Source organism: Patagioenas fasciata, chromosome 7 (genome assembly GCF_037038585.1).
Source record: "Patagioenas fasciata isolate bPatFas1 chromosome 7, bPatFas1.hap1, whole genome shotgun sequence".
Classification (NCBI taxonomy): domain Eukaryota; kingdom Metazoa; phylum Chordata; class Aves; order Columbiformes; family Columbidae; genus Patagioenas; species Patagioenas fasciata.
In genome coordinates this window covers 32,575,762-32,603,600 of record NC_092526.1, presented here as the reverse complement: position 1 = coordinate 32,603,600, position 27,839 = coordinate 32,575,762, and the positions used below count along the sequence as shown (strand labels likewise).

Below are 27,839 nucleotides of genomic sequence, written 5' to 3'. Positions count from 1 at the left end.
CAGGATTTTAGTTTGGTGAAGTGTATCATTGCTCTTTAACCTGTTCTGTAAGCCTTTCTCATGTTATATGCTTATGGCAAGGTATTACCTGGGCTGCCTTGTTATTTCCCTTTGACTTACTTTATATTCCGCTGTGCACTCCCATCTCTTTTGAGAACAAAATGCTGCACGAATGCCTTACGGGCTCTTTCTCTTTCACTGACCTTTTTTCATGACTTTAAAGAAGTTTCCCTAGGCCCAAGTCTGCTTTCTGTCTTGAATACTGACCTTAGAGTTACACCATCTCATTGTCGCTGCATGCAGACTTCTCAGCTATCAAAGTTCACCCACAGGACTCAGAGTATTCCTAAGTCAGAAACACCTTGTCTTTTATGTCCTTCTCTTCCCCCTCCTCCCTCCACATGAGCATTTTAATTTCACAAGCCAATTCTGTTTCTCTGTGAATTTCAACAAGTGGTTTACCTGTTTCATGGTAAAAATTATACTTCAAATTTAAATGTCTTTTTCACTGTGACTGTCATAATATTTTCCATTAGAGGCTGAGACTCCACTGTGGGTTTTCTGTGCCGCATTGTCATCCGTATGAATCTGAGCTTAAATGTGTGGAAATTCCAACATTTCAGTAAGAAATACGAAGTGGGTTTTCATATTCTTCAAGTTATCTGTTTCATAGGTATGGCCGCTGGGTTTTACCCAGTGCTGTGGTCTTTCCCAGTTTAACAACAAATCGAAGATTTCTCAAGATTTTGAGCTTGTTTGCTTTCGCTGTATTATGTCATTTCTATAAGAATGAGTGATGGTAGTTTTTAATCTGATTACTTACTCTGAAAAGGTGATAAAGGAATAATTACCCCAAACCAGGGATTTCCAAGCTGACTTGACTTGGGTGCCACCACCATTGGCAGTGGTTTTATGTACAATGCCCAATGAGGTGTCTCTGTACCATGGTTTTCAGTGACGTTCTTGGAGAAGGCAGCTTCACAACAAGCAAGCTGAGCCAAACTTCGAGCGGCTTTGTATAATTTTGTAGTATAAATCAGATTTCATGCCTGTGGGCTATGATGTCGTTGCATCTGTAGGGCAGGGGGGACAGAATTTGAAAATGAATGCAAGGGAGTTGTATTGATTCTACTTAACTGGAGCTTGCAAACTTTGTTCTTCACGGTAGTGTCTGGGCAACTTCCAGTTGGGTCTTAAGCAACATGACTAACATTTATCACATGTTGTTTATTCTCTTATATTCTCCCCAGAGGAAGGAGTGTGTGTGCTGGAGTATTTCTTTCCTTGGGGAGTTACATCCTTCAAATCCCATATTGTGTGTAGGAATCATGCCTTTATCATTAGCTTTTATCATCTCTGTTAACCTTGACATCTGATGGAATTCAGGTAGCTGAGCATCATTGGAAAATCTCAGTCTTGTTATGTTATCTGAAATTGTTGCAATGCAGGGAGCAACCAATTGAAGATGTGTAATACCGATGTTTTTTTTGATTGTTGAACCAATGTTTTGCACTCCAGGCTTGTAGGGGAATGTTTCACTGTGCTAAACAAGAATATATTTAATTAATTGTAGCTGCCTCTGGAATAGCTGAAAGCAACCACCCCTTTCCCTTGCATCATACAGTTTATCTAAGTTGCTTGATAACCTGGTATAGCCAAACCAGGTGGGCTGATTCAGCCCTGCTCCAGCTCAGTTACCTTAATCCCTTCAATTGCATTGGATTTTTTCTGATTAGGCAACAAATTAGCTTCTAATAAAGATATCAGACTGACAGACTTTGATGCCATCCAGATGCGTGATGAAGCATTGTAATGGTGATAATACAAGTCTTTCCCTCCCAGTGAGCTGCCAGTGTGTTTATCTAGAGGAGCTTCCAGAATGAGGTGGCTGATTTATGGTTAAGAGCTGAGGTTTGATCCACATCGTTCACATCAAGGGTAATTACTCTGGGAATGGTAATGAGCCCCACACTCAGCCTCCACTGAGATTCCTGGTGCCAATGCCGGTTATGGCAATAGTGTAAGCTACAGAGCAAAAGAAAATAAAGACTACAGCCACTGTTTAGCTGAAGACTCTTTCCTGAGGATGAGCTTTATCTCTCAATAAGGAGAAAGGAATCCACAGTTTGAATGCTTATTAAGAGCAGCTTTTTTGAAAAACTTGGTTGTGTCACTGAACTGCACATACAAACAAACTTTTTGAGAAAAACAAAAACTTTCTGCAAGCGTGTTCATTTCATCAAACTTTTTTTCCTGAGACAAAAACGTTTGAAACTTTTTGACCAGTTCTGGTACCGGAGGCTCAGGCTTTTTCGTCTTCCGTGACACAGGTGACAAGGGGCAAACACGAGGATATCTGCTGCTCCTCCTTGCAGCCTCTCCTGCATTTTCCCTTCCCAGTGGTGATGGTGCATTTTAGCTGCAATTAACACAGCTTGGATTTCATTAAGTAAATGATAGTGAAAAGCTTTCAATATTGGGAGAAGCCCAACAAAAAAAAATTATATTATCCAACAGGGAGGATGTTCTCAATTTCTTTGACTGGAAACTAAAATTCTTACCTAAGATCTTCAAAACTCTGAAAGAAGTTTGACCTTCCCCATCCCTCAGCCAGCTCTGAAAATTGTAGCCAGTGGTGTTTTACTAGGCTTGCAGTACTGACTTAAATTGCTCTTTAGTTATTGGAGAATGAACATTCATGTTCTACAAGTTTAAATTATATTAAAAACCTTTATTAGCACAGCTTGGCAAAATACACTTCTGGCTAGCTTTCTAGCCTTGAGTTAAGCCATTCTTGTGGTTTCTTAATTACATGCTACAAAAGGGATATAGTTTATGAGAATCTGGTGCCAAGTTTTTTTATGTGTTAAGAGGCATTTGCTATTTGTTCATAATGCTGCTGAGTAAAAAAACCAAAATTTAAAAATTGTGTTCATCTGGCTTAATTTTCATCATATATGGTCTTTTGTATTCTAGTATATTTATACTATATTTTAATATTATCTGGTCTCTATAAATTACTGGTGGCAGCTCAGTTCTGCCATGTAGGAGTGCTGTTACCAAAGTTACTTTCTGTTGCTTACCAAAGTTACTTTCTGTTGTCTTTTATTTTCCAACTTTCCCTCAGTAATTCTGGCAAAGTTTTCTCAATGAAAGAAGAACTCTGTGCCACGTAATGGGTTTCCCCACAGTTGGGAGCAGAATTAGGCCACTGAGGCAGCTCATTTTTGTGAAGGCAACTGTTCGTACCATGGGCGAAATGTCTCAGAAGTTTCTTTCCCACGAGACTTGGTGACACACAGGCAGTGCTGGGGTGTGATTCAGCTGTTTGGTTTGTTTTCCCCTCTTGTCATCTGTTTATTTGCTTTGCAACCAACAAGTCCGCCTCTTTTTCCTTCTGCTGGTACCGTGCTTTAGTGTGAAAAACGTGTGGGGCGAAGTACCCAGTGGGTGGGAGGAGGTGTGTGCGGTGGGAAAATGGGGCTGGGAAAAAGGTCTTGGACTTGAGTAACCTTTCTTAGGTGTCTTTCCATTGCAGGTGTTGTTTGTTACAAAGGTGTGATTTTGGTTTTTTGGTAGCAAAAAGTGGGTTGCCGTGGATTTGACCTGATGCTCTCGTTCTCTCCGCAGTGGGGAAGCCTCACAAGTGCAACTACTGCGGCCGGAGCTACAAGCAGCGCAGTTCACTGGAGGAGCACAAGGAACGCTGCCACAACTATCTGCAGAATGTCAGTATGGAGGCTGCCGGGCAGGTCATGAGTCACCATGGTGGGTGGAAACCGCCTTTTGAGTTCTCTCAGACTTGGAGCATCTCTTGCGGGTTTTTTTTCCATCTGTTTTTCTTCCTTCCTTTTGGCTTTGCATCACTTCCGTCTTATAGGTTGCTTATGCTCAGAAAGGCAGTAGGGGAAAAGATGGGCTAAAATGCTCACTCTGTCCAATTTAACAGCATTGGTTTTGCTGTGGTTTTGTTTTTTTTTTTTTTAAGTCAATATTTCACTTTTTAGTACGTATTAATATGCAGATATGGAAATAAAGCAAAGCCAACTGTGCAAAGTTACCCTAAAAATTAACTAAGTCATGTATAAGATGTATGATTCACCTTCCTTTCCAATAGTGACTGATAATTATAAGAGATAAGGATGGTGGAGGTATTCAGAAGTCATTATTCCTTTTCCCTGTAATATTATCTTATAACCCAAAAAAAAAGGGAGGGTTAGATATAAAAATTTCCAGGGCAGAATGAAATTCAACAGTGTTGATTAAAGTAATTATAACAACAAAAAGAAGTTTATAAGCATTTACATGTGTTAGTATTACTATGTTAACTAACACTGCATGTGTTCAATATACATAAGGACTGAACATTGCCAAAAAGATGAAAGCAAGAAATGTCAAACTGTATGAATTTGGTTTTGGAAATTTCTGTAGCTATTAGTATAGATAATGAGCATAATGTCTCAGAGTGCAGGGCTGTAGGCACTAAATACTAAATGGTAGCTGTACAAAGATTTTTATAATTTCATTCAAAATTCGTGTTTCAGAAACTCTTCTAAAACTAAACATTTTTTAACTTTAGAATTTGTCTTTAGATGTTTGATACTTGTATTTTAAGAATTTCTTTCTAATCAGAAAATATTTAAATCACAACTTTTCCATTTTTATTAGAAATTACCACACAACTAAGAATACCAAAAAATTAGATTGTGGGTAAATGAAAAGGCAAAAGAATGTTTCCTTCCTTTTTTTTTTTTTTTTTTTTTGTTCATGAAAATGAACAAAATGAAATATGTGAAAGTTCTGAAAGGTCATTATTAAAAAACTAAAAATACAAGCCGAAATACAATCTATTCAGCATTTCTAATACAGGCTATTTTTTGGTGAAAAAAAATCACCAAAAATTTTAAAGAGTGCTTTTCCATTAACAATATAATCCTATGAATGCATTATAAATGAATTTAATATGTATTGCCAAAATGTTGATACAACTTTATTAAGTAATTACCATCTTTGTAGGCACCCAGGAGACTAAAACCAACATTTAAAATGTAATGTGTTACTTTAAAGACATTGAAGTTAGTGATTATCTGCTTTAGGCTTGACTTTATGCTTGTAAAAGTCAGCGGAAGGACTGATTTCAGGCCTTTGCTATTTGTGGGTACCTGTCGTGTGCTTGATCTGTTAGATGGAGCGCTTAGTTGATAGTAGGAGTTCAAGCGCCAACTCCATTCCCAACAAAATACCTGCGCTTCGCTCTGCAAGTGTGTCCCTGTCTGATTAACCAGCAAGCCGATGATCTCCACCTCGCCTTATGGGAATACCAATGAGCTGATGTAGTGATGACAGACAGGATGTTTCAAAGACCACGTTGTGGAAGATCTTCCCAAATTCCTCTCAACTTCCTGGTTTATTATTCAGTTATTTATTCAAATTAGATTTACTCTGGTTGACAGTGTACTTCTGAGGAAACATAAAGCTTTTTCTAAACTGTTTAGTGCTATGACAAGAAGGTTAAGTCCTTTGTCTGCCCAAAGAAGCTGGAATGGTTGACCTTACACTGATTTTTCTAACAACTGAAGTTAAACCAGTGCAAACCCCATGTGGACAGTTCCTTTATTTACAGCCTGACTGACTTTGCTTGGGCTTAAAGTAGAAAAATTCGCACAAACACTTTACTTTTCTCAACAAAATTAGCTTAAAACCGCACTTGGAATTCGACTAGTGCCTTTTTCTCCTCTGGGCAAATATGCCTAAATCTCCCTGGTGAATGTTTAGGGGATGATTGATCCACTGTCCTCATTGTGCTGTTTAGTGAGGGAATAGCAGGGACAGGCAGCAACAGGAAGCTCCAAATTCAGCTGGGACCAGTAATAAATCTCATCTCACTCAGCATCACTCCCACCCGTGAAGCTCATCATGGGAATGTGAGGGTCATGAGCACCAACCTGCAGAGGTCTGCAACAAAGTTCTTTCTCCTGGGCTTGCAATGACACCAGGGAAGAGTATACAAATGATCACTCAGCTTAAAGTTAGGTCTTAGTCTAACCCTGAAGAATGTATTACTTTCCTTCTCTCCCATGTCACTCGTGGAAAGGGTATTCCTGAGGATGAGTGAGTGCTCTGGAGATTGTGATCATTGGTTTATTTTACATCCTGTTTGGTTTAAGTTTCCTGACTCTTTTCCCCAATACTTCTGAAGTATTTTGTTCTTGCTGAGTGTTTTGAAGCTTCTGAATACATTTTGGTGTGACTCCTGGACAGAACTTCACTGTAATGCACAGGACAGGTAGAGGTGTGGATTTTCTTATCCCTACCAGTATCCTTTAAGGATGTAGGTTGCCGTGCTGGGTCTCAACCAATAAGGCCAACATTTAACATCGGCCTAAATTATTTCTGCAGAGATTAATTGTTCTACAAAACTGAAGGCAGCCCCTAGAGAGTCTGGATGTTTTTCAAGCATTGTGCTCAAGTTGATCAGTTTATAGGCATGTTACAGTCATCAACTTGGGTGCTTTTGCCATGGCCTGGTGAGCCCTTTAATTTCAATTATCTCTGTCTTGCAGATGGCTGAAGCCAAAGAGGGGAAGGAGGGCTAGTTTCAGTGTGTGGGTAGGAATGTACAAGTCTCTTGCAGGGTGCTGGTTGCTTGCTGAGCTGTCCCGCCTTGTGAGAAGGTCCTGTCGCCTGCTCAGCATGACATGAGAGCTCCTGTGACTGGGTTGGTGACAATTCTCAGCTGAGCAATGCTGGCCCCAGAGGTGGACCTAGCCACATCTCCCAGCTAGTGGTGTACTGGGGGAGACAAAAGTGACAGTCCTTGAACTAAGAACATTTCTCTTTGTTCCTGCAAATATAATGTTAAATGCTAGCTATTGTTTACACCCTCTTTTACTTCTTCTCCATCTTCACAAAGCAAAAAGTCCAGGGAAATTCTTAAAGTGGAGTGGAGAGGATGCTCTTTTTAGGAGAAGGAAGCCTAGCCCTAAGCTGCACGAGGCTCAAAGGCCAGCTCCACATGAAACACACAATGCCCTGGTGTCCTTCCCTCTTACATAGTTGCTTAAAACATCGTTAAAATGCTGGTCCCACAGGAGACTTCACACCAGGGTCCATGGGAATATTTCCTGTCATTTCTCTCCACACACATACTTTTTTAAAATAGCAATATTGTGAGCTTAGGAAAGGAAATTGAGGTTGATGGAGTAATACTAATTTGTACCAGCTGAGAGTTAGCCCAGTGTCTGTTGTCTGCACACAAAAGTATTCATCAGCAAAACACACAGTGGGTATTTTTTTTACATTTTTCCCTATTATTTCCTCACTGGAACAGCATAAACTTAATAGTATGTGATAGTATGTGTAGTTTCTAACAAATTAAGAAGCAAAACTAAAAGATAGCTGCTTTGAGCACTATGATTGAAAGACTAATGTCTTCAGGAAAATCAAGATTTTGTTCTGAAGATCATCCAGGATTGTGAATAGAGAGTTTGGGCTTAGAAACAACATTTGGTGTTAACTGCAACTGAGAACATTAGCAGTGTCAGAGATGGTGAACATCTGCATGGACAGTCCAGGAGAGCACCCTGATAGCTGTTTAAGAACATCCTTGAACAGAAACATGCTCAGGCATGGGCTTTTCATGGACTAGACACTTGATTTTTAGAATAAAAAGGCCTTCCTGAGCTGAGATTGAAGTTTACAGCGTAAAATGAGTTGCTATATCAAAGCTAGTTACAGTGTGTCAGCTGTTCTTCCTCAGCTCCCACTGCCAAGGTCATGAGGAATAGTACAATGAAATAAAATAAAACAAAAAAGGTATTGCATTTACCACAGAGTAAATGTGTACACCTGAGCTTTGACTACAGAGCAACTGATTTGTGATAACTCTTGGTTGTGTGCAATCAGTTTATTTTTTGCCTTATTTATTTTGTTCTCCCCCCAACCCAAAAAAAAAAAAAAAAAAAAAAAAAGGCAGGCAGGGTTATTTGTGCTTAATTTGTATATCTTTAAATTGAAATGAAAATTAATGTCTCCAGAATTGACAATGTCATCTCTAACTTAAGTCTTCGCGTTTCTAAAATGTGACATCTCAGCCATTTGGTCCACTTTTGCATGCAATTTAAGTGGTTTCAGAAACTAGGCTATTTACATATCTTCCTTTTCCCAGGAAATCTGCATAACAAAACATATTCCAGTAACCTATTACCATTGTAACACAAATATTGGCATGATTCAGTGATTCTGTTGCAAAAGAGCCATGCCATGGATTATGGACTTGAGTTCTGAGATGGGGAAAAGAGCTTGCATCATGAAAGACAGAAAAGAAAATGCTTTTATTGGCGATGATTTTACTTTTAGAAAGAGTCCAAGCAGAATTTTGCCTGATTTAAAGAAGAGCAGATGTCTTTTTTAGCACTATTCATTTTTCATGGAAGAAAGGTTTCAAATTCAGTGTAGGAAATTTTACACACATATGCCCAACAGTAGACTTATTTAATAATTACTTAATTGTTATAAGACATACAAATGTCACTGCATTTGGGGCTTAATCAGATGACTGTGAAAGTAAGCAGGAAGTTTTCAACCGATTTTCTGGGCATGTACAGTCCTACAAAGCCACCATACCTTTAGGAAGTCTTCCTAGGAAGGATTTAGACCCCTCTGCACCTCCCCAGGTCCCACCAGCAGCCTCATGTGTCCTGTACACCAGCGGCTGGAAATTCTTGAAGTGGCACTTGCATGCAAACCTGGGATGGGTTTTGCCACTGAGCAGGGATGCAGGGTTTCACACAGGGTGTGCGTGCAGATGCTGATTTTTTGGAAAGCCAAAAGGACAGTCACCCTCAAGTTCCCTGTGAAAATCAACAGACATCCTCTTTCCTTTCTTCTAAAATCTCCTCAGTAAACACTTGAGTAGAGCTAGTGCGGATAGCTCCTGATCAAGCACAGTATTTAAATAACTTGAAAATTTTTGCCTTAGCTATTAAAGTATGCCAGACCTCCCAGTCTGCCCAGGGCATTAATTAGGTCACTTGAACACTGCATCCCATTTTGTTGCAACATTAGATTCATTTCATATTTATGCTTTTTCTTCGTCTCTTTCACTGCTGCCAGCAGGACTGCCTTGTAAATGAGAAACCATTGTGTTTCTCAGGGGGAGCATCCCGTACAAATAAAAAAGCAGCAGAGTAAATCATTTTATAGCATATGGTAGATTTTAAGCCTCAAAGTACTGAGCTTTCCATAGCAGCAGAAGCACAAATGGAATCAAATGAATAAATTGCCATGTTTTCTTATTATGAATGTCTGAAGTGAGAAGTTCACCTGAGCAGATACTCTGTTTTGTAATTGCTTGGTATTTGCTCTTCCTTGCTAGAAAGAAGACAAAGACAAGGCTTTTATCACCTCATTTTTCATATATTATATGCTGGCAAACAGCTGTGTGTTGAAGAACAGGGTAGTGATTATTCCATATTAGGATCCTGAAGGCAGTAAAGCTACATGGGAGGAAAGTAGGCTGGTGAGGTTCATTTGTGGCGCAGTCTCAGGCAGAAAGGTGTCTGTGACATGAAAGGGTGATGTGGTGAGAGACCAGAGAGGAGGACCAGCGGAAGATGTGGGTTTCGGTCCTTCTCGGCTACCTCCGCAATATCACCTGTGACCTCTCTGAAGATTTATCTAATACAGAGAAATTGGTTGCTCACAGTTTACAAATTGTAGGAAATCTTTGCAAGATCATCCCAGTTTCTATTTCTCTGCCATCCATTTTTCTCCTCAAATAACTTTTTTACACCTCAACCATCACATCAGCACGGGGACTCATGGCTGATCGTTCCCAAGTTTTTCTTGTTACCTTCTAAAGATTAATATGGGACAATAAGAGCATGTATTGAATTCATGGCTATACATTGAATCACACTTGAAATATATGGGCCTGATCTGCAGCACGATACCACTGACCCTTCATGGTGTTTATAAGAGGATGCTTAACAAAAACAGAGTGCTTTCTAGGTATGTAGTGAATAGCTATGTCAGCAAATGACATAAAACCCTGTGTGAGCTCGTCACTACCGTGGTTGGTAACCAATGCAATTCCTACGCTACTCTCACTCTAGCACCTTATTCCCTAACTCAGCAAATGACAGAGTGGAAGCAGTAAAGACAGAAAGAGTTGTTCACTTCTTGTTATTGTCTCAAAGACCATTCCGCCAACACAGTGAGCACAGGAATGTTCCCTGCTGATCCCAAAAAGTGGGAAGATGGATATAGAAGACTTGCATTCAATGTTTGCTAAGTCTGTGTTTGAGGGGATAAAATATTAATTAAAAAATTGATGGTTTCTGAGATTGATTCTGTAGGGAACTTCCACACAATGTATGTAATTCCAGTACGGCGTTTGCTGATTTTACAATCTCACGTATAGAAAGAGGAAGAACATGTTAACAAACAGATCCTTCATTCTGGAAACCTTTATCTTGGGGAATGCACAGCCAGGCCCAGGAAACACAAGTCATCAACGCCTTGTATGTTTTTTAGTCAGTGAGATTAGCACAAAAAGAAAATAAGAACAGTAAGCACACCATATGATAAGCATGAAATTAAGGGAATACACAAAGGATGGTAACTGAAAAGTTACAGTGGCAACAAGTGACCGTATTGAAGGGAGAATAACAGAAAACGTCATCTACAGAGAGAATTTTCGGGAGTCTCTCCTCCTCACTGGGGATATTTAGTATTCAGAACAAAACAAGTCCTTTAATAAATAAAGTTGGGCTTCCGCTAAATAAGGTATTCCCAAAAAGAGGCATTTTGTAAATGTGGCTCTGCTCAAAGGTGATTGCTATCATGATGCCCAGTGTGTTATTGCACCTTGCTTTATTTTGTGTTGCACTTGTGCAATTAACAGGGCTCAGATGATTTGTGTTGTCTATGAAGTGTAGACCAGACTTGTCTCATACAATTTTTTGGTTTTATGTAGTACCTCCTATGGAAGATTGTAAGGAACAAGAGCCTGTGATGGACAACAATATTTCTCTGGTGCCTTTTGAGAGACCTGCTGTTATAGAGAAGCTGACAAGCAACATGGGAAAGCGTAAAAGCTCCACCCCACAGAAGTTTGTGGGTAAGCTTGAAATACGCCTTTTATTATTTTTAGTGTATAGGTTACTTGTAATTTTTAGTAGTCAAAAGAACAAGGGTTCAGAACTTGGTTGCGATGGGGAGACATAACAATGGAGATGGTTAAATCAGAGCAAGAAATCCTGAAAATTATTGAATTCATTTTACTAACCCAGAGAATTCAAAAGTGAGGCCCCCAGAATCATGAAAATGGGTTAGAAAATATTGAGCTTTTTACGGTGGCTTAAGGCTGGGGTTTGTTTGTTGGTTTTTGGTTGTGGTTTTTTTTTTTTTTGTGGGTTAGTTGTTTGTTTTGGTGGGGTTTTTTAACTTTTCTCTAGCCCTTTTGAGATTTAGACTTGTCATCTTTCCAGCTCCTTCTCCCAGCAAATAATCTATGTCTCTCACATAATTATTTGTCTCCATATGTGGATGTCTTTCAAAAAAAAAATAAAAAGTATCTCAAGACTTGTAACTTGTATTAAATTCCTGAGAGCTGGAAACAACTGGTCTGTTAATACCAACATGTGGAAATAAAATCACATCACTTCTGTTTGAAGAAGTGCTTGCTCTAAGTGCAGTGTTTTGTACACAATAAACTTATTAACACATTAATATAGAACAGTATTGGGTGAGTTTTGGTTACCAAATTTAGAAGCCTAGGCTCAAAATTCATATTTTGCTGTGTATCTTGACATCTTAAAATTGTTTAGCTTGTAACAGGAGACAGTATGGGGAATTTTACTTGATCTGAGTTGTACCTTAACACTGCTTTTTACTGATACTGAGGCAGTGCTAAACTTCTTAGGAGGGGAGCTGGAACAGAATTATTTGGGGTAAGTGTATGCTGCTAGACACCAAAGTCACATAATGGGCATTTTCCACACTTACTCCCTGGAAAGACAGTCGTACAGATTTTAAGGGTGTCACATACTGATTCTGCCTGTGCTGAGAACTCTTACCGAGAGAGGATCAGAGGACTGTAAACAATTAACACAGCCATTTAGAAAAGTCATTGCCCCTCAGCTAGATGCAGATTCAGCTGAGTTTGGTAAATGACCGCTGAAGGTGGTATTAAGCGAACCCACATGCTTTTAAATAGTAGGGGGTGAGCAGCATGTGGCAGCTCACCTGAGGGGCACTGACACACTGACCTGGCCGCTCTCAGTCATCTGACCCTTCCCAAATACCAGTGCTAAGCCAAGGTTAGGTCAGGAACAATCTATTTTGACATACACAGGGAACACTGGGAGGCATCAGTATTTCCTGTATTGTTACTAGTCCTTCTGAGATAAAAGTTTAATTCTTAGGCTGTTATCTCTAAGTGTGGTCTCAAATGAATTACTGTATAGCTGATAAGAACTGGAGAATTTATACTCTGATTTAATTTACTGCTGTGACAACAGTTGGGGTTGAAGAGGGTGGAAATGGGAGCAGAACTCTCTACTGACAAGCCAAATGCAGCTTTATGAGTCTGTAAACATGGTCCCATCACAGCAAATTTTCCTAGTGTTGTCTCAGTGAGTGCTGTATGTTCTTGCAGGTTGTGATCAACAGTGAAATAGTTAACCCTGCTGACACTTAAACCGTGTGTCTAGACCTCAGAAATAATACAGCCTCAAGGCATTTCACACCTTGGGCTCTTTTTCTCCCCAGATTGTTCACAGGCTTGAACAGAATTGTGTTTGCAATACCTCTCAGAGGTTTTCTTTGCAGGGGCTGGAGACTTTGTTCCCTTCCCTTAAATTTTGGTGTCCATGTGCCTGCTCTCACAGCAGCACAGTTCACTGATTATAAGCATACCTCACAACTGAGGCAAGCCACTTTTTAGATGGTATACATTGAATCAGTTTTTGGAAGCTGTAGATGATGGTCTCTCTTTTTTTAGACCAGGAAGGTTATTTTACTTGTCCATTCGCATGCAGTTGACCATATGTTATTGTCTTCAAAGGCAAATTTACTGCTTGGAAATCCTTGCCTGAGATGCGCTGTAGCAGATAATTCTTCTATTCTGTAGGGTATACTACTTTGTTGTTATATAAACCTGTTTCTTCTACAGGTGTAATAGATAATTTTGGTGTTTCATTTTTCTGGGGCTAGGAATTCAGGATTCCATGTGACATGCAGCCTTCTATGAGATTCAGCTGTAAGGAAGAAGAGACCTCTCTCAAATTTACTGTATCTCATTTTTCTGCCTTTTCTGATCTTTCGTGGCATCGGAGTGGTTGAACTGAAAAACAACAGTCTCAGCTTTGCTACTTTTTTTTTCACCGTGACCTCACTTTTCTTCCCGTTTTCTCCCCAATGAAATATTGTTCAGCTCTATCAGGAAGAACTTGTAATGGTTCTCTTGCTTGCAGGAAATTTTCCTGTGCATACTGCAAGTGTGGCACCTCTCCAAAACAACTTAATGGTGTTTATGAGAAGGTCATGTAAGCATAAGCTAAAATCTTTTCATGCTACATCTATCAATGCTTTACTGCCGTTTCTGATTAGCAATCTCCAAGGGACCTTGGTTGTGGACCACAGTCTCTGCTCTGGCTGAAATTTCGGGAGGAAAGGAAGCAGCACACAGCAAGTAGAGCTCATTTCTGAGTGAGAGACTTGGTTATATATCTGCTATTGAGGTACTAGTCTTACTAAGTCTGTTGAAAAAGTGGAGGCAGAAAGTGTAATTTATGCTGCACAGGAGCCCGAGTACTTGGTTTTGCCTCTTTTTCACTGAGGGGAGAAGCGACAGTAGTGAAATTGAAACCAACATCTTCGAGCTGATCACATGAAGCAGACTCATGTCTCTTTGGTTTGAATGTGGTACTCACTCTCACAGAGTGTCACTGAGGTTAAGAACTGACAGGATACAAAAGGAGACGTTTGTGTGACTTACCATAAGACCACAGTTGTTATGGGAAGAATTAAAAATAAACAGGCAGCTCAGGACAGCTGAAGATCAGCCAGCTTCAAAATTAGAGTCAGCTTCTAGTTAATGGGGGTCAGGATGAAATTTACACAGTGGGAAATTCTGTAACTGTTTTCTCCAAGATTCCTTGCAGCTTTCTCCCAAGTGTCCAGCATCGCAGTTGCTTTAGATACCTTATGAGGTGGACTGCGTGTATTACGGGACAACTGTGTCCGTGTGCTTTGATCTAGTCTCAAATACTTGTTTTGAGGTGGTTTTGAATGTCGTATAGTAAGATGACCACAGCAGGGAATGTTTCCGCTTCTGCTTCACTAATGTAGGGCAAGAATAAATAGAATTCGGGCATAATTTTGCATGAAAGTTCAAAATGATGAATCTGATTAGTTAGTTTTAGCACAGATATGGCTAAAGAGGAATTAAAATTGAGAACCATGTTGGACTGGTTTGTTAATGTTTCTTTTGAGCTCTGTGTTTTATACCCTCTCTTCCTCATATTCTAATTTATTTTACTTTTTTATGTCACACTCCATTTATAAGGCTCTATCATCTTTGGAACCAGTTCATAATTAAAGGAATGAATAATTCAGGTCACTGGCAATTTACAGTTTTCTCTACTCTGCTGTCTGTGGTGGACTAACTAAACAGGGAAGATAAAAGGAATTAAAATAAGGTTTGCATCATTCATCCAAGTAGTCCATAAAAGTATTAGTTCTTGATCTATAAAGCCTGCAGAAGACTGGCTGCATGTTTGGCAGCTACATCAGAGTCTCACCAAATCCAGTTCGTTTTTCAAACACAGGTGGCCAGAGCAGGTGACAGGGACCAATGGACTTTTCCACTTTCATTTCTTTCTTCCCACCATGCCAAAGACACCATGTGTCTCCTGGAGCTCTTCTCCAGGCCCACTTTGGTCCCACATGGGAAGGAGCTGCTCAGTTTCAAGTGAGGCTGGAGCCACCTCCCAATAAAGAGTTGTCCATCCTCTCAGTGGCAGGACAGCTGGCCCACTGTGGCAATTCTGGAAAGACAATGTTTGATGGCAAGGATTCTTGGCAAGGTCAAGTTAGGTTACAAAGACCATTGTTGCAGCACTTTGTCCCTCCGTCCCTCCATCCCTCCGTCCCTCCGTCCCTCCGTCCCTCCGTCCCATTTAATTACCTTGCTAATCAGGGCTAAGTTCCCAAGCAAAAGTGATGCATCATCTCTAAGGATAACATGATTGTTCCACAGGTAATGTAAAATTATTTCTCTCTCTATGCATTGCTTGAAGATAAGTCACACTAAGTGGAAAGAGTTATATAGTGAAAAATAAAATGCTGAGTGATAGCTGTGTTGAAATGTACTAATGGTATTTGGAAGAAATTTGGGATTACAGTTCTGTTTTGTTCTTATGGTGGTTTGTACACATTTTGTTCCAAGCAATTTTGGCAAAAGGAGATAGAAGATTCTTGAGTTCTTTAATTCTTGGGTAGTCTAAGCAATTGTATGTAGTGATTCCTTGAATTTATTAGCTTACACTATTGAATTAAAGTATGGGTTTATGTACTGAGGCAGTGAAAAGTAACAAAGACAACCAACAGAAATTATTTGTCAGACTTTGTAAAATGAGTTTCAAAAGTTAATTGTTAACAACTAGCTCATATTTGTGTGTGTGAAGACATATGAGCATGTATATCTTGTATCTCACATATAGTTATGCGTATAACTTGTACTTGCACTCTAAGGCCATCCCTGGAAAAGCAGTGCTGCTGAGCCCTGATGTAACTCATGGTAAATCTGTTAACTTCAAAGGAGTGTTGTGCTACGCAGTGTGCCCTGTGACTAGCATAATTTACCGGCATGTGGTTCTGATTTCGCATATCTGTAATGCCATTGATTTAAAAAGGTTACAAGGCTGTGAATTTAGATTCACATAGTGATGAATCAGCCAGCTTCGTCATCATTATGTATTTATTTATCCTGTGTCAATGAAAGTTGCTTTTGCTCTTTACCAGATGAAACTAAGCTGTACAAGCATTTTCTCTATTTTTGTTTTCTTGCCTAAATAGACACTGGGGGGCACATGTCTTTTTTTTCCTCAGTTCAAAACATGGGGATAGGATTTTTTTGTTGAAGGAGAGAACTACCAAAAATACTATAGCGTGAACACAAAATGGCAGGTCAGCCCTCATTGCTCCTGTTACTTGCCCCGTTCTGTGGCAGCATGGAGGGATTTTACATTTTTCCTTCTGACTGAAGGATTTACATACTGTTGCTCTAAAGGTGACACTGTAGTATCTCTCTGTACCTGTTCCTTATGTTTCTGACTATGCAGCCATGTTGTAAAAGGTATGTATGAGACAGCTTGGCGTGCAGGGGACATTGTGGCACTGCCTCTTTAAATTTTGGAAGAGTATGTCAGATGGCATAAGCCGGCAGAGCTTCACTGACCTCAATGGTTCAGTCCCATTTTCTACCAGTTAACATGTATTTCCAAACTTGAAGCACGGGCACAGCCAGGCTCAGTGGAAGGTTTGGTATCGATCTGGAGGATGCTGCAGCTGCATGTTTCATCTGGAATTAAAAAAAAAAAAAGCTGTTGGTGAGGTTGCTGTTTTACCCATCTCAGGACAAAACTTTGTAGGAGGTCAGTAAACAAGTAGAAGGAGGCTAACATTGGAAGGAATTTCACCCCAAGTCAGGGGTTTCCTGTCTCTTCCCACCCCTTTTGCAATGAAACCTTGGAGTGAATATGTTGTTTTTTCTCATTCATTTGCTCTTGTCTCTTAGGTGAAAAGCTCATGAGATTTGGCTATCCAGATATTCCCTTTGACATGAACCTCACCTATGAGAAGGAGACTGAGCTGATGCAGTCTCACATGATGGACCAAGCCATCAACAATGCAATCACCTACCTTGGAGCTGAGGCACTTCACCCTCTGATGCAGCACACACCAAGCACAATTGCAGAGGTGGCCCCAGTCATCAGCTCAGCTTACGCTCAGGTCTATCATCCGAACAGGATAGAAAGGCCCATTAGCAGGGAAACGGCTGACAGTCACGAGAACAACATGGATGGCCCGATCTCCCTCATCAGACCAAAGAGTCGAACCCAGGATAGAGAGGGCTCCCCCAGCAATAGCTGCCTGGATTCTACTGACTCAGAGAGCAGCCACGAAGACCATCAGTCCTACCAAGGAAACTCTGCCTTAAATCCCAAGAGAAAGCCAAGCCCGGCTTATATGAAGGAGGACGCCAAGGCTTTGGATGCCACAAAAGCTCCTAAGGGCTCTTTAAAGGATATCTACAAGGTCATCAATGGAGAAGGAGAGCAGATTAGGGCTTTCAAGTGCGAGCACTGTCGCGTCCTTTTCCTGGACCATGTCATGTACACCATCCACATGGGCTGCCATGGCTACCGGGACCCGCTAGAGTGCAACATTTGTGGCTACCGAAGCCAGGACCGCTATGAGTTCTCGTCACACATAGTCCGAGGGGAGCACACATTCCACTAGGCCTTCTCATCCAAAGGGGACTCGTATGAAGTAGAAGAACTGCACATGAAGAAATACTGCACTTACAATCCCACTTTTCCTCGGACATTGAGACGCCTATTTTGTTGTTGTTGCTGTTGTTGTTGGTGTTAATTATTATTAACCTTATTTTTTGTAGACCCAATCTCACTTGCTCTGCCCAGCTTAAGAAAGGAAAGAAGGAAGGGAAGGGATAAAAGAGGGGTTAGTTGTTGCCATCACTTTTTGGTGAGTGACCTGCATCGCTTTCTGTGGGAAATGAAAGGCAGTCTGTTTCTGTCTTAATCAGCTGTACATTGTGTCCTGTTTTGGGATCTCACTCAACCTTGCTAGGTGCTTTAAAGTCCCAACAAGATGCCACTCATTTGCAATTTCAGACAAATAGGTAGAAACTTTTCAGAGGAGAGCTTTTTTCAAACTTGTAGATGCAGTATGGAGTTTCAGTGGCTGGAGGAGAAGGGAGGAACTTTATTCTGCAGAATGAACAATTATTTTTAAAGCAAAACTCTTAGGGTTTTAAGAGCATGAATAAAAGTCAATATTCCTTTCAAGATTACTTTCCAGGGTGAGCTTTTTTGCTGGGTTCAGTGTGTATTGTCCCTCTAGAATATAACAAAAAAAAAAAATTATGTCTTAACACTGTTCCACGTTACAGCAGTTTAGATTCATAAGTCTGAGGGCCTTCTGTGGTAAGTCTGAGGCTTTGTGTTTTTATTTTCCTTAACTTATGAAGCACCTTTTTTTTAGAATTGTTGATTTGCTGTTACTCCATGCTTATGTGTTGGCTCACTGGCTTCTTAGAGACCCTGGAAGCCTTACTTACTTAGTTGCACCCTATGTTTCAAGAAATAGCATTTAGAAATAACATTTAAACTTGCTTCTAGAACAGTAATTGACCTAGGAGTGGGTAAGAGTCTGTAGTTTACTCAAGAGGTTCTGCTGCTCTTCTGAAATAATTTTGTTTTAAAATTATGGATCTTATAATGACAGAAGTACTAGTAGCAAGGTGTTCTTTAGATATAATTAAATATTTCTGTATATCTATAGAAATACTTTCTCATTCTGTTATCACAGTGTTAAACTCTTGGCAACAGTCTAAGTTAAGACTTGCAGCTGGGAAAACACTAGGAGCCAGGTCTTTGGCCAGCATTAATCCTCTTAGCTCCATTGAATCAGCTACATCAGGATTCGAGTCTTGACCATTTTTTTCATCTTGTTGACATCTTATTTGCTAATTTGCTGAACCAGCACCTTCCTTGGTTTTAAGTCATCAATTCTACTTTAATTTAGGGGTGGATGTGTTTGCTGATTTTGCTGGGTAGCCTTTGCTCTTGGAGAGCACAGAAACCCTGCAAACAAACATCACATATGACCTTCTCTACTTCTTTAAAAAGTGATAGGTGGAGATGCAGGTGCTGTGCTTTGAATTGGATATGCAGATTTCACTTTTATTCCTGATTTATTAATTTCACTCTAGGGAATACAGATGGAGAAACAAACTCCAGAACAAGTCCTTGAACTACAGACTGGACAAGGGAAAAAAAAAAAAAAGTCTGTTTTGTTTCCATTCTTTCTCTCCCAATAAATAACAAAGCCAGCAAACCACCCTGCAAGTTGCAGGTTGGATCAGTAAAAACTGGGCTTAAACCTACGTGACAGATTGCCATTGAAACCCAACTGTTTGTACCAATCACAATTGAAATGTTCTTGTTTGGCAACAAGAACACAGCTTGAAAATGGAAAGATCTGCATGGGTTTAACCCCCTCTGTGCATGTGGTCTCCATGCGCTTGGTGAGACCTTTTCCAAAGTGTGAAGTTACTGAAGTATAAAAGAGAGAGCAAGATCAGGCCATAATGAGTTCCCATCTGCTCACTTCAATCTGCATACTCAATGCATATGCCAGTTTGCTGTTCGTTTTGAGGGTACTGGGTTTTTTTCTTCTTCTCTTCCTAGACCTGGAGCATTTGAAAGTAGAAGCTGAGTGGTATTGATTGAAATCTTTTTATGGTGACATTCTTGGCAGCTAGAACCTGTGTTTAGAAAGGATACAGTAGATCATGGCCAGATTACCTGATGACTGCTTCCCAGCACTGAAATGCTATTAAGTAGGAGCTGGTAAAGTCTTGCAGTAGCCTATTAATTATAATACAATATGGAGAGAAATGTCATCTTGTGTAATGTGAGAGCTATCAAGGCTGGGAATATACGGGCTTTGGAGAGACAGATTTAAAGACCTATTCCCAACATTGTTCTTAATGTCGTTGGGCTCCTCCCCCTCCTTCTTTCTTTGCCCTAATGCGAAGGGAACTCAGGCAAATGAACTGCTGCCGTCCTTCAGACCATTCTCATTTTCTTGTACTTGGTGCAATCAAAGGAGTTTGTGCGGGAGAATAAGGGGGAGATGCTGGAGGACATCGCTTTTATCCTGTACCACTGATTCTCTGCAGCTATGAGGGTTGGTCTAGGAGGCAGCTAGCTGTGTTCTGCATCGCGATGTGCTTGGAAATTCAGAAAAGGGGGCTTGCTTTTACAGCATACCTCAAAAAAGTGACTGTTTTCTGCTGAGGCAAGAATAGGTGTTTTAAGGACAATGTGCAAATGGAAAGGTGCTGGGCCTAAAGTCCCTAGGCTTGCACAAGACTCCAGAAAGACTTGTCCTGAGCCAGAGAGAAGGGTTGCTGGCTACCTCCTTTCAGTCTTGGGGGTACAACATTCCATTCTCCCCCTTCTGGTCAGTGGAAATAAATGGACTGTGATTTCTTGGAATGGCTAGCACTAGGGAAAAAGTGGTCAAAAGATATGTTTGTGTTTGGGAAAGCACCACAGTACAGGAAAGGCAGAGAACCTCTTGTGTATCCACAGATTAATTGGCTGCAATTTTATATACAGTTCATCACTGTGCACTTTCATTCACTGATACCTTCTGTAGCGTGTATTCTGTAGCTGTTCAAAAGGCCAGACAGGGAGGCTCAGTGTTTTTGTAGCTGATTTCAGTCAAGCCCAGCTTCTTGTTCCAATGATTTGTGACATGTGAGATTTGCATGTGAGCACTGCCATGTCCTGCTATCACAGACACAGAGAACTGGGGAGGCACTGGGGAGATGCTGGTTTAGTTATCTTCCAAAAACCTGCATTTCTGGACAGCAAGTAGCTGAAGCATTGCATTAATTTTTATTGTCAATGTCCTTTTCTGAACAGTCACTGAAATTTTCCATCCTAGAGCTAGGGAAAGGTGAAAGATTAAATTCTAGTTCAAATTTTGAACAAAGTTTTGGAGTAGCATTTATTTGAACATTCACTTCCTACTGAAAATTATTGGGTAGCTTTATATAAAATAGTTTGCCCCTACACAAAAGTGTGCAAAACGGGACCTTGGAGATTTTTTTTTCTTGCTTGCTCTCTGCAGATTTCTAAGAAAAGCTCTTGAGTTTTGCCGAGTTCATTAGTCATTCACAGCATACTAGGAATTTCAGTAGAAAATCCTTGGCCTGCGGATCCATTCATTCTGAGTATTTGGTGTTGGAAATTGAACCTGGCTGATATTTATTGGACTCTCTTAAAATTCTTGGAATCAGCTTTCCGGTTAAAAACATGCATTTGCAAATTTAGAACTGGCTTCCTATGAGCATTCCCCATTTTCATTTAAAAAAAAAAAAAGCGCCATTTCGGCACACGTCCCTGCCAGTAAACCCTTTCACTTCTTTTTGCATCAAAGATGGCAAGATTCTGACTCAATTTAGAGTATTACAAGCCTATTAATTGGAATAGAAGTGTGACTGCTTATTCTACTCCTGGTATGATCCATATTCTTGGAGCAAAGGGCATTATCTATATATCTGCTGTTATGGCGAATGAATTTTACAGCCACCTCTCTTTGCAATCAGTTAGGAGGGCACATCAAAATATATAGCATTTTTCAGTAAAGCCAGCTCTTCACTCAGTAACTTATGGGATTAAAACAATTTTATTCTCCTTAAAAAGTGCTTCTATCTCTGATGTGATGTGAAAGGTGTCTAGGCATTAACCTCTGCTGGTCTGTATTAGGAAGAAAGAATCTAAATTTGTTAGTTGGCCTAATTTTTTTTTAATGGTAGTAGTTTCTACAATGTGAGGACACAGGTCACAAAATAGCTATGTGGAACTAAGGTATATTTACTACAAGGTGAAGAAATTAACAATTTTAAGTTTCCAAATTTTTTTCTTTTTACAAGGGCATTCCTAAATTGGGGCTGTCAGGCAGAAGAGGAGGCCAGGAATTAAACCAAGCCCTACAAAACTGGCCTTTAATAGGACATTTTTACTGTTGTCTAGGTTCTGAGCTGGCTTTTTCATATCTGAAATAAGCCAGACAACAGACACTTTTTCCTCCAAAAAGAAACTTTAGAGATAATTTGGGGAAAGGTGCTTATTTCAGCCAAGGACAGGAGCTGCAGTCATAGCATTCCTTTGCTAGGTATAATAATATTCTTTAACTCCCACTGTACATTGTAATATAACAAGGAGGCAGAAGGGAGGCTGCACTGAGACTGGAGTTACCTAAACTCAGTGAGAGATTTTAGGAAAAGTGTTATCAAATTGGCTTTGAAGCTAGAAATTTGCATCTTAGCTTGGCTTAGTATCGTTTAAAACCAAGAGAGGATGGTGGTCATGGCCTGTGGTCTAGGGCAGCTGGGGATTTTGAGGAAGTATATTTTATATTTATATGGTACCGTATAATTAGGTATATGCTTTATTGTACATGTGCCTTTTTCAAATGCGTTTTGGAAGTTTGTGGCGTTGTTCATGATATCCTACCATAACCCTTTCAGAATGCAGGGCAAAATCCAACCCAAAGTAAACATCCCTTCTCCCACGGCAGATCCCGCTCCCCTTCTGCACCCTCCTCAGCAGCTTGGCCCGGAGACAGGGACTGTCTTAGCACTTAGCTGGGAGATTTCCTGGACTCAGCTGGCTTTTGGGAGTGGGAAGGGCTGAAAATTACCCCAGCGAAGTGCATTCCAGCTATCCAGCCAGAGCTGGTCTCAGAGCTGGTCCCAACCAACACAGCGTCCCCAGAGCAGCACCAGGACTCGCTGCAAGAGCCCCCCGCTGCACAGCGCTAGGGCAGTCATCTCCTGGTTTCTTCCCCTCCACAGCTTTAAGAACACTTGCAAATGGACTTTGCTGTGCTTTTAAGTTCCCACTGAGAAACAGGAGCAGACTTTAAAGCATCTGCCACTTGCTTCAATTGGAAAAAGAAATCCGGCAAGAACAGAAGTCTTTTGGAAATGGTGGCGCTGCTGCCACCAATTGATGTAGAGATTAGAGAAGTCGATCTGTAGAAGAGTTGATGGGGGTTTATTAGCTGTGAGGATTTGGTGAAAATTGCAGTATTGTTTCGGTACTTCCCCGGCAGGTTGGTGACCTAGTTTCAGCTGCAGTTATTTACCTTGTACAGGAGCAGTGTCCGAGGCTGCCGGCACGGGCACGGTGTGAAGCCCATGGCAGGGCAGGGGCCAAGCCGGCTCCTTCCACCTCTGCTGGGCTCTGGGCCCACCGCCGTCACAGAGACTGTGCGGGAGGAGGAACTATGTAAACAAGAGGCAGAATTTTCTTTGTAGTAAATATATTTCCCGTTGAGTTGTCCTGCAAGCCAAGGAGAACATCACCGATTTCTAATTTAGCCTTGTACAACCATGCCTGGCAGTGTGCGATTTCTGTTCTTCTTCACTGAGACCCTGAAGTGAACAGGGGGCAGTCAGGAGGAGGTGGTATGCTGATGTTTTGCCACGCTGCACATTTAAGAGGCCAAGATAACTATAAATCTGGTATGTATTTAAATCACCTAGCTTTTCAGTTGTTCGTGCAGACAAGCATTCTTGTTTCCTGTTCGCTTCCAGCCTTCGGAAAGGTGGTTATCAGTATGCTCGCGTGGATCCTCATCTGGGAGGAGAACAGCCCGTGCTCACTCCTTCTGTAAAAGCTTTTCCTTTACATACAAATCATGGGACCTAATTAATCAGTGGACAGAACTATCCATTTCAACAAAGACATTGCTGTAGTAAAAACCTACTATTATCTACAGTTACAAAAGAAAAATTCTGTGATGTATTTACTAGCAGTATGTGAAGTACATTAACACAGTGAATGGCAACAAAGTTGATCAGATCACGTGTTGAGAGGGGCTCGTATGATGTGTACTCGGTTTGCAGAAAGGCAGCAGCTTGATCCAAAGCTGGTGCTGATGCCTCCTTCCTGCACCAGGTATTGATCTTGGTGGCTGTGCTGCAGCCCAAGAAAGCATTTAAGCACATGATTAGCCTCCTGCCATCCCTTCAGTGAGGTCTGGAAGCACACAGGAGCTTTGCAGTTGACCGTGTGCTTGAGAATTACCGATATTTGCAAGATCAGGGCCTTACTTGCTGTGTGACGTGGCAGCTCTGGTCCGGTCTTGGTTGTCAGCACTCGCTGGCAGGGCTGTGCAGTGAAGATGTGTTTCTGTACAATTGGGTCGTAGCCTTAATCCCTTTCACCCGGCAGTACGGGAATACCGGTACCTCTAGTCTCTATTATCAATCATGGATAAAATACGGTCACCTTCCGCAAGGCGTGGTGGAGAGCACGACTCCGTTATTGGCACAATGAGGCCAGTTTGCAGTAAATCGGGCCATTTAGTTTTACCTCAAGTGACATCGAATAAGAAAAGCTTCTTGAAGGGGTAGAGGTCACTGAATCCCCTACTATGCACTTACTGGGATTTGACATTGCTTACTGGAAATGGATGTTCATTGCTGAACACACTGTAACAAGGGAAGGACTTTTTGGTTATTTTTGTAGTCGTTCAGATTCTGAAACTGTGATCAATTATTTGACGAATTGTCAAGTGTCCTCAGAGCTTGAACATGTTGGCTTCCTCTGCCACTGTAGCAGTCTCCTCTGGTTTTCAGTGGTTTTTCTCTTTCTTTCTCCCCCTTTTCCTTCTCTGAGCTTTAAGTCTGGGCCTGCTCCTATCTCCTGTAGCTTTGGGCTGTCTAGGGGCCTGGGGGTTTGTTTCTGGGGTTTTTTTTGTTCATTGGCTGTACAGTCTGTTTACATATTTTTGTACTCAAGTGTAGTTTTGTATTAAAAACAGGAAAAAGAAAAAAAGATAGTTGATTTGAGAAAAAAATATTAAGGTACGTATTCTTTGTAACACTTTAAAGATCTAGGGTACCTTCTGAAGTGACTCCACAGTGATGTAATTATAATACTGTATATTTGCCTTCGTTTTTAGTTGGTTTTATTTTCTGGTTGTATTTTTTTTTCCTAAAATGTCTATCTTTTTATGAGAAACTGGAAACTTTTAATGCAAATGTTTAGAAAGATTTAAAATTGTAAAGTAAAAAAGTCATATAATTTTTTTTTTTTTTCTGTTGAAAGAAAATGCTTTAAAAAAAGTTTTACTACTGTTGTATTCCAGGGTGGGGTTACCAACCCCAGATTTGCTTCTTGTGCTTCATTCTTGGATTTTGCTTTCTAAACACGCTCATTGCAGACATGGATGATTTGTTTATGTTAGTTAAAAAAAAAAAAAAAATCGGTAACAAAACCACTTTTTTGGGTTATTTTCTGTTCAAGTGCAATACTTTCCCTGACATTTATTAATGTACAATGGTTTCTTTTTTCTTTCCTCAGTCCACACAAATCAGTGAAACAAAATGCTCTGTCTTAAATACATTGAAATATAAGATTCAAGTAAGTCCGTAAATTGAGATTGTGACTGACAAAAGGTGAGCAACTGTAAGTTAAGGCTAAAGCCCTTACCTTAACTCCTGCTTTTATTTGACATTGAAACATATCCAGAGTATGAATTAAGGACATACCCGTTCTTGCCTCTTCCCTCCTTTTCTTTTCTAATTGCAGCTTTCTTTTTAAGAAAAGCACTTAATATTGATGTTTATTAAAAATAACAAAAAAAAAAAATCTTTTGGTCTGATCCAAAACCCCCTCAGTGGAGACTCTTGTTAACTTTGATGATGGATTTTGGATTAGGCCTAATCTCTTAGCTAGGGTGAAACTCCCATTTACTCTAATGCGAGAGATTTACCTGTGTAAGAATTACAGGACTCATGTCCTTTATCTACCTGAGAGACCAGAAAAGCTTCTTTAGAGTTGCCCTTGTCTTACATAAGTTTAATGGGACTTGTTTTACATATCATACATATTTATATATAGTGTATTTTTAATGCCTTCTCTCCCCCACCCCCCAGTAGACTGAAGCCACTGTTCTGTAAATATGTATTTAGGTACAGAATAAAATTTAAAAAATCCCATGGAGATTTCTTTGAAAGGCAGTTACTGCGCATGCACAGTAGCCACTTTTGTCTTTTAAAATTATATTTAAGATATTTCTTTTTAATCATAACACAGGTGAGGAGACTGTATCCCGTTCTGATTGTTTGCCAAAATTATTTCCAAGACTCTTGTGTTTGCATTCAAGAGGAAAAATGCATTCGGTGGGTGACTGTCATGGTTGCCTGTGGGTTCTCGTGCTCCTAGGGCCAAATTCTGGTAACCTCGCGTAGGATGTTGAGGTCCCCACATGAACGGGGCCCGCACTGCGGCAGTGGGATCGGAGCAAAGCTCGCACCCTTTTGTGAGCGGGATTTCAGGCTCTGGGCTCTGACCCCTTTGTCACAGCATCTTCCCGGACTTGTACAGAGTTGCATTCTGCCCACTTCAGTACTGTTTTTCTGAAGCAAGCCGGGTGAATAATCTGGCAAATGACCACTTGTCTCCCAGGTTACGATTGGTTTTTTCAGTTCTGCAACGTATGTTCTGAGCTCAAATTGAGGAATCTTTTAAACAAATAAATAAATAGAAATCAGAGTTTATTTCAAAAGCCAGTGAAGACACTGGGAATTGTCCCATTGCTTTACATGGTCATTGGAATGTCCCCTTATAAAAGGAGTTCAGAAATGATCACTATGACAGTGGTGCATGTGAGCAACCCTAATGTAAACCTGTACCCCCTCGCTAAAAAAGTTTTGCCGCTGTAGACTGAACTATGGAACTTGTTATTATTTTTTTTCTTCTTAGTATACATGCATACATATGGTTCCACATCTGTATGTGTGTACTCTGTACATGTGTGAGTGTTGTACAGCCATGTGAGAGTGTGAGTCTGTATGTGTGTATAAATAAAAGAAGCTGCAGAAACTTTGTAATACTTTGTGAAAAGGATTATATTATAAAGGTTTGTACTGTCTTGAGTGCACAGCTACTGGAATAAATGTAGGGAATCTCAGGAACAAGCATATAATTTGTCCAAGAATTATTTCTTCTCAGAAGTGTAAGTGCAGTTTTTAATTCTGTATATTATTTAATATTTTACCAATAAAAATAAACTTCTGACATGAAAGGGTTTTCCATTCAAGCTTTCTGGAAACATTGGTGTATGCATACATTTTTCTTTCTTGCAGCAGGAAAACACACATGGCAATTTGGCACCTCAAACGAATCGCATTTCTACCCAAAAAGAAATCCTATTAATTAACTAGAGACTGCATGCCTTATGAGTTAGGGTTATGAATGCAGGTTATGAGACTGGTGAACTGGGTGCAGATCCACTTCAGTACCCCTTGAAGCTAATGACATTCTTTTCATCAGCTTCAGTGTGAAATTAGAGAAGTATTCCCCCTAAGGTCCTACTATGTAAAATTGTGGCATTGGTTACCTGCCACTTGGTCTGCCATGAAATGAGTTAGTAGCCCAAGGTTCAACTTTTTCTGAAAAATACTTGCACCACATAAACAATTCCTTTGAACCCTTCCGTCCCCATGTTTTTTTGGATGAGTTCTCTGTTATATCCAGAGATGATCTTCCCAGTAGGGATTTATTGGGTAGTTCACATTGCCTAACTTGTTCTTTCTTTCGTAACTCAGCTATCAATCTGGTAGCGTTCATGGTACAAACTCTCCAGAATAAAAAGATCATCTCATGAAACTTCGTAAGTTGTTTGTTGTTTGTTTTAAGAACCACTTGTAAAATCTTGATTAAAGATTGACCAGCCTCTCCCCATAATAAAACTGTTCGTCGTTGACATGATAATGGAAACTCCTTCAGATAGCATCTGAGTAAAACTTGATCTTCCTTTAAGTCATGTTTGATGAATGTTGTCTCTGAGGACTGCTTCTGTCAGATAAGCAGAATTGCCCATTTTCCTTCACTCCGGATTGCCAGATTACTGGCTTTCCTTCAAAGAGACCCAAGATTCAGCTAATGGGACAGTATAAATATTCAATGCATAGATGAGAAATCATGTTGTGCCGT

The 27,839-nt window shown here is 40.4% G+C and overlaps 1 protein-coding gene across 7 annotated transcripts in view; it reads left to right on the top strand.

Moving 5' to 3' along the window:
* Positions 1-26,928, top strand: part of IKZF2 (IKAROS family zinc finger 2) — a 117,089-nt gene extending 90,161 nt beyond the window's left edge. For all 7 annotated transcript variants that reach the window (XM_071811278.1, XM_065841009.2, XM_071811279.1 and 4 more), the window contains 3 exons: positions 3,631-3,768; positions 10,979-11,122; positions 16,805-26,928. In XM_071811278.1, the coding sequence (XP_071667379.1) occupies positions 3,631-3,768; positions 10,979-11,122; positions 16,805-17,529 (1,007 nt within the window). In that variant the 3' untranslated portion in view covers positions 17,530-26,928. The remainder of the gene's footprint in view (positions 1-3,630; positions 3,769-10,978; positions 11,123-16,804) is intronic.
* The last annotated feature ends 911 nt before the right edge of the window (positions 26,929-27,839 follow it).